At 44.0% G+C, this 7,098-nt stretch overlaps 1 protein-coding gene and 1 long non-coding RNA gene across 2 annotated transcripts in view; both read left to right on the top strand.

Moving 5' to 3' along the window:
* Nucleotides 1-6,655, top strand: part of dot1l (DOT1-like histone H3K79 methyltransferase) — a 23,316-nt gene extending 16,661 nt beyond the window's left edge. Inside the window, exons 21-26 of the mRNA XM_030433609.1 lie at nucleotides 116-158; nucleotides 2,754-3,367; nucleotides 3,637-3,842; nucleotides 4,024-4,088; nucleotides 4,201-4,884; nucleotides 5,558-6,655. Coding sequence (XP_030289469.1) covers nucleotides 116-158; nucleotides 2,754-3,367; nucleotides 3,637-3,842; nucleotides 4,024-4,088; nucleotides 4,201-4,884; nucleotides 5,558-6,213 — 2,268 coding nt within the window. The 3' untranslated portion in view covers nucleotides 6,214-6,655. The remainder of the gene's footprint in view (nucleotides 1-115; nucleotides 159-2,753; nucleotides 3,368-3,636; nucleotides 3,843-4,023; nucleotides 4,089-4,200; nucleotides 4,885-5,557) is intronic.
* On the top strand, nucleotides 166-2,019 carry LOC115591133 (uncharacterized). Its single transcript, XR_003985902.1, has 2 exons — nucleotides 166-1,583; nucleotides 1,821-2,019. It is a non-coding gene; the product is annotated as an uncharacterized LOC115591133 (long non-coding RNA).
* Nucleotides 6,656-7,098: the final 443 nt, after the last annotated feature.

Genomic DNA, 7,098 nt, shown 5'->3' with positions numbered 1-7,098 from the left:
ATGTATATATATATGTATATATATATGTATATATATATATGTATATATGTGTTTTATATATTTTATATTGTTTCTTTGGATTACTTTTTGATATTTTCTATGTTCATGATTTCAGAGAAGTACTCCGAGTCCTGTGTCTCAGGCAGGTCAGAGTAATGGTAAGGGTTCATTAACTTTTTTCAAGTATTTTATTTACTGTTGTTATGCAAGAGTAATTGTTAGCTCATTTATGTCTGATAAAGTGCTTTTTGACAACGCTCATTCAAAAAATGCTTGGACATTGTGGTTGTTTTCACTTTGCATGTTGCATGTCAAATTTATAATGAGTGTATATTTCCAAAAATTAGTAGAATTAGTCAGTTTGAACCTTAAAGGTGCACTATGCAGTTTTGGAGAAGAAATTTTAATCAGAAGAGAAAGATCTTCATCGAATGAAACCTGAACAAACTTGATAAACAGCTCCCATTGTTTTCATTACTGTATAAACTGATAAAACAAACTGACCTTAAAATGGCATTTGGAAACTTCTGGACATAATTTAAGTCTAAAACATTCAAAAAAAGAAACTAAGCCTATCAACAGAGTGTTAGGAAGTAACAGTTTGGCATTATGTCCAAGATGCCTATGTACTGTATTGCAGAGATACCCACTGCTAAGCAGCCAGGGACGGGACGTCCCTTTTGTAATACGTTTCCTGGCATGAGGGGCGACAGTGAGTAACTGTAGCCTCTAATGTGCCGCCGGAGAAGATGAAGAAATCAAGCCAGTCGGAGGACACTACCTCAGAGAAGTTAATAGCCTTAGTTGGTCAGTAAACACAATGAAAAACAACTTTTATCGTCAACACAAACAAAAGCTCATAAAAAGAACCAACGTCCGGGGCAGACAAAAAAAGCAGTCACAAGAAGCTAAACAGGAGTACATTTTGTCTGGGCTTTCCAGCGCTGGAGACAGCTGTGGGAGTAAAAAGATGATCTCACAAAGTTTCTTTAGACCGGTAAGTAACATCTTACGTTGGCTGTTTACGGAAACATATCTTTTGTGTAACTAATGACAACACTAACCGTAACAGTTAACCTTATGTGATTGTTTTTATGTTACTGGCTAAAAGTAAGCTAAAATGTTAAAGGTATGTAAAGATCATTAGATAGCGGTCATATTTTTTCCGGCTGGTCGAAGTCCAGCAGTTTGGTTTAAATTTTGCATATTCTCTTACTGCTGTAACATATTCATTGTCTCCATTTATAGCAGATGAATGTACATTTCAGTTGTATGGATACACTAGTAGACGGACTGAAAAATGTTGTTAGATATATCATATTCTAACCACTTGGCAATTCTCTTTTGAGATTTGAGGTTATGTAACTTCACTGTACATTTTTGAGGACATTACAAGGTTACATTTCCAACTGTAGCAATGGCCAATTAGATATTTTGTACAGTTGGTAAATCATGGAATTTTTGCTCCAGGTATGAACAAGGAGCAGCTTTGGCTTTTACCCCCCTGAAGAAACGACTAGGCCTGCAGAGCTTGATGATCCTGCTGTATCAAGCACTGGATCAAGTGACAGTGACAGTGACAAGTAAGTGTAAAATGGCTGAAGATCTCACTTGAAGACCATGTGGCTGTCTGATGAACAAGTTTCTTTGTTTCTTTCTTCCTAAAAAAAAACAAAAACACTAAGGTGTTCACACTGTATATATCTTAGCCTGATCACATCACTGTTCACACTGTATAATAAACACAGTACTAACTTATATGAATAGAAACAGTGTGTCTGAATCAAACTGATTTTTCTGCCACAACTTTGTCTTTTTAGGAGCAGATTTCCAGTCCAGCCACCTCCCGCGATGAATTACCACCCTACCCTATATTCTCATCTGCAGTTGCTTTTTTTTTCCTTTAAAAAAGAAGTAGCATTTTAGTGTCCACTATTGCACTGATCATTTTGTACATTTTGTTTTTGTTTGTAATAAATTGCACAACATGAAAGGCTTTTTGTGTTGACAATAACTTAATGAAATGTCCCAACTTGCTTGAAAGGCTTTTGTGCCATCTTTACTCAAATGTGGGTTACAGTGGTTGTTCAGTATGCCTTCTTACACAGATTGTAGTTTGTTACACCACTAAAATGAGTTGTTCTCAGAAGTCAGTATGAATGTATATCTCCAAAAGTTTTATTTATCAGTGATTGTGTATAAAAAGAGTTCAGCAGTTCAACTTGGGGCATGGTGAGTATATGGGTAAATGAATACATCAATAGTAGTCAATGGTTCGGTCCTTACTATTTGAACAATTTGCAAAGAAACAAATTGAATATAGAAAATGGATAACAAAAGAGGGTTAGAACTTTTAAGGACAACACGTCATACGATTTTACTTTGTTTATATTTTGGCGGACGCTGCCACCTTTCTAGCTTCAAAGAGTAGCTTCTTTTCCTCTGAGGACAGCTTGTTTATTCAGTTAACGAAAAAATAAAGTTTATAGGAATTAAGTGTAATTATCGCATTGATATCGTAAATATTGAGTTTTAATTTCTTCTCCAAAAGTACATAGTGCCCCTTTAATATCTTGTTTTTGCACTGCAAGGTTTTGAAAATGATTGCATTCTGTTTTTATTTACATTTTTATAAAGGGACCCAACTTTCTTGGAGTTGGGTTGGTATAAATAATACATTGTTATATGTATGATATTTGGCTGTCCATCCCTCTTGTACATCCTTAACCGTGAACTGTTCGGTCTCTGTTTAGGATATTCAGGGCTGATTAATGGAGGTCCCCATCCTGAGGATCATAATGGTGCTTCTTCATCACCTCCTCAACACAACAACACTCTTCTGACAGGACCAATGGGCCGAGGAAGTTCCATCCAGAGCCCCCCACTCAGCACTGGAGGGGTGCTCCAGTATGCAGATGGACCCCCGAGGATCCTTCCGGAGGATGGACAGGATCACCAGGGAGGTGACTCCGACATGGAGCCACAGGACAGTGAACTTCGGAGGAGAATCTTTTTCTCCCCTTCCTCCTCTTCATCCTCGTCTTCCTCTTCGTCAGGCAGCGGAGGCAGCATGGTCGGAGGAGCACGCCTCCACCATCACACTGTCAACTCAGCCAAGCAGGGATACCACAGTAACCATGGCAACCACCACCACCAGTCCCCCGGCACACAGCACACTCACCCACCCACACATACGTCATCGCACTCCTCTCACAGCCTCGGCTCGCAGGAGGGACGTAAGCGGGGGAGAAGGAAGCGTAGCTCAGCAATGGCTGTCACGGCCAGCGGATCCCCAAAGAGGAGGTCATTCCCTGGACTCAGCTCCAACAACCACTCCTCAGGATCGCCACTCAACATTAACTCCATGGTTAGTCACCAAAAACATGGAGAAAACATTGACTGATATATTAGAGTGATTTTTAAGTGTCCATTTTGTAAGGTTTTGGTTTGATATAGACACATTTTGTGATGTCCAATGAGCTTAGTTTGTCAACAAAGCATCTGTGGTGCATTTACACCCAGATTCTTCTGTGGATAAATGCACTGAGATTCCGTTATCACATTATTCACAACCTGTTTGTGTTGCCAGTGAGGTGAGTGATTTGTGTGTAATCTGCATGTCCTTTGTCCCAACAGGTGAACAACATCAATCAGCCTCTGGAGATCTCTGCCATCTCTTCTCCAGAACAATCAAGCCGCAGCCCCAATGGGACTGACCTCGACCAGCCTCCCATTTTGAAGAGAGAGCGCCCCCTGGAGCTGAATGGCACAGGTCGTTACTCCTCAGCCCCAAGCTCTGATGACGAGGACTCTGGATACCCTGCTGACAGCTCCAGTTCACGGTAAATTAGTGATTGTAATGTGTTAAGATAAGAGTCACAACATTGTACCTGCTGAGCTGCTCTTTTTGCCAGGCCTCTAGGCTTTCTACCTTTTTGATTGCCTCAGCTTTGTTAAGACCTGCTCACATTTTGCTGGCATGTGTGGTTTGTGTTTGTTTAGATTATCTGTCTTTTTCTTTAGAATTGAAAGAAAAATTGCCACTATATCCTTGGACGGACCTGGTAGACTTGGGGATGGTGAAAGAGGTAAAAAAAAAAAAAGAGAGAGAGAAAAGAAACCATTACCTCTTAAAATAGAAGCTCATTCTTGCACTCTCTGCTACTTGATGCAGGCCTGTTTTTCTTTTTTCTTTACTAGGCAGGAAATCTGGTAGCAGCAGTGGTAACAGCACAGGCAGTGAGGCATCCTCTTCGTCCTCCTTGTCCTCTAACAGCAAGTGGAAATCCACCTTTTCACCCATTTCTGACCCCAAGCAACCCAACTCCGACCTGAGACAGGGGGGCTCTCCGTTCGGCATGGGGGGATCGAGCCGTGGCACAGACTCAGACTCTGACCACAAACAGCAGCAGCATCAGCAGGCAAGGAAAGGGAGTGATGGAGAATCGTCCAGCTACATGACGGCCAACCCCTTCCTCAGCCAGGAGGCAGGGACCCGGGGTGGAAGTGGCGGCGGTGCCCAGGGAGGCAGCGGTTCAGACCAACGGCAGCCCCTCCAGAAGCAGAAGGCCCCCCGCGACTGGGAGCTGAAGACGAGCAGCAGCCTGGCTAGTCAGAACCTCTTCATATCTGCTGCTGCCAGCAGCGGAGGGGGCATACTGAGCGGGAAGGTGGGAGGAGGTCCTGTAGCAGTTTCCTCAACCACAGGATCTGTGGGACAGTACCTTGGGTCTCAGTTCCCACTTGGAGGGGCCTCAGTCTTACAGTCGTTGTTTGGGGCCCAGACAGGTGGATCCACGGTGAGTGGGACCCCGCGGCTCGTCAACGGACACTCTGCCCTGGGAAGCTTCTCCAGTGCTGGGCTGGCAGGGGGAGCAGCTGGAGGTGAGCATCACCTATAGCAAATTGATAGTGTTATGGCAGATGAACAGACTAGAGTAGAGACTAGAGGTTGTAGTATTAGCCTGAGGATATCTTTATAAAGAATAGTCCGAGGGAATGGGCCTGCTAATAGAGCCAGGTAAGTGGATGTCCAAAGCTGCTGTCCTTCTGTCTGCCTCGCTGACAGTTTGACTGACTGTGTGCTGCCTCGCTTTGACTGGCTGCTTGAGTGCTGCAGTTGGAAACACCCTTGGAAAATGTTTTGAAAAAAAATCTGAACCAATGAATTGTCTTGAAATCTGTGATTGACCATTAATTGATAGCACGTTTTATCCAGCTATTTTTTATGACATTACGTCATTTTCTGTGGGTGTATCTGTTTGAGATGTATGTCAGAGTCATTTCACCCGTAAACAAAAGTCAACCCAGAAATTAACTCTGCTGTAATAAGAGCTGTTTTAGTGCAATTCTACATTGGCTGAACTGATTTGGCTCCAGTCGAAGTGGAATGACTCTGTTTGCTTTCTGTGTGCTTGTCGAAGACTTGCTTGGCGCTATGCACAACCTGGCTCAGTCCTTGCTTCTCTCTTTGTCCCCCTCCTTCTCGCTCTCTTCGCACTTGTATCCAACCTCTCGCCCTCCCCTCCTTCCCCCATTTCTGCTGTGTGATTTGCAGGTATATTTCATCACGTGGTTCCCACAGTGTCCTCCCATCAGTTTGGGGCGACGCTGCCCACCTCTGGAGGCCTCAGCTCTCTGCTCAGTCTCTCCTCCTCTTCCTCTACCTCCTCCCAAACCCAGCAGCACATCACCACCCAACCAGCCTCCACGCGCCTTGCCTCCGTGTCCTCACCTCTCCCTCTCTCCCTGTCCCAGGCTCAGCACAGCCGCATCCAGTCAGTCCTTCATAGCCCTTCTCCTCCCACGCTCTCCCTGCCCCCTCTTCCACCCCTGCACAGTGCCTCCTCCTCCACACCCACCCAGTCTGACGCCCCATCATCCTCTCGATCAGACTCCCTCCACTCCTCCCGTCTGTCCCACTCCTCTCTCCACCACCAAAGAGCACATACATCGCTCTCTCACTCCATCTCCTCCTCCACCTCTGCCTCCTCTGCTTCTGTCTCTGCTGCTGCTGCAACTGCTTCCCTCTCCTCCTCCTCCTCCTCCTCTCTGTCAACCTCCTCCTTGTCTCGTCCATTCGCAGTGCACTATTCCCCTCGGCTGCCCCCACCACCAGCCAGCAGCTCAGGTGGTGGCGGGAGCATGTGGAGGACTCAGGGCATGCATGGTACCTACACAGCCTCCCAGCTCCCTGGCTCCCGACCTAGATAGGGTTTGGAGGTGAGGGGTAGGGGGGGAGGATGAAGAGGGGAAGGGCAAATGGCAATCAGAGGGAGAGAATGAGAGAGAGAGACTGGTAGGGAGTGAGAGAGACAGGATACCTGTTTTTCTGTGCTCCCTCAAGCTGTTGTTCTGATTGAACAAGGTAAGTAGATTCTTAGAAACTGCAAAAACTCAAAATGATCTCATTATGCTTAATATATGACACAATCACAGAACCAATAATAGGGACATATTGTAGAAGATAAATCTTTAATATCTTGTCAAGAGAAGGAGTCTTAATACATCTTGTTTTGATTGGTATCTCAGATGAAGGAGCTGTTTTGACATTTCATAAGGTGTATACAACTGCTGTGTTATTTGTAAAAGATTGATCATCTTGTTTCAAGGAAAAGACTTGTATTTAAGAAATTAAATCAAATTTATTGGAAAACCTCAGCATCACCGATTATTCCCAAACTCTTACATCAGAAAAAGGGTGCATTACATTCTCTATAGACTCAAGTATTCCTATTAAGGAAGTACAATCACTGGAATTTACAGGCTTTTATAGCTGGTCAAATATCAGTATGGCCCAAAATTATACCCATGCCAAATACTAGCCAGTAATGCAAATGTACCAAAATCAAGCCGATAAATTATTGTTCATCTCTATTTGATAAAGATGAACAATATCATGATAGGTTAAATGCAATTTTTAGGTGCCCAGGTGGCTCACCTTCTAGAGTATGCACCCTGTGTAAGAAGGCCGTGACCCACCACAGCAGCGAAGGTTCGATTCCAACATGGTGCCATTTGTGCCGGTCAGCCAACAAAGGACGGTTAACTTGTGACCCATTTCTATTATAGACTCAATGATTGAATAAACTCATGTTT

Source organism: Sparus aurata, chromosome 11 (genome assembly GCF_900880675.1).
Source record: "Sparus aurata chromosome 11, fSpaAur1.1, whole genome shotgun sequence".
In the NCBI taxonomy this organism is placed as follows: domain Eukaryota; kingdom Metazoa; phylum Chordata; class Actinopteri; order Spariformes; family Sparidae; genus Sparus; species Sparus aurata.
This window is presented reverse-complemented; position numbering and strand designations above follow the sequence as displayed.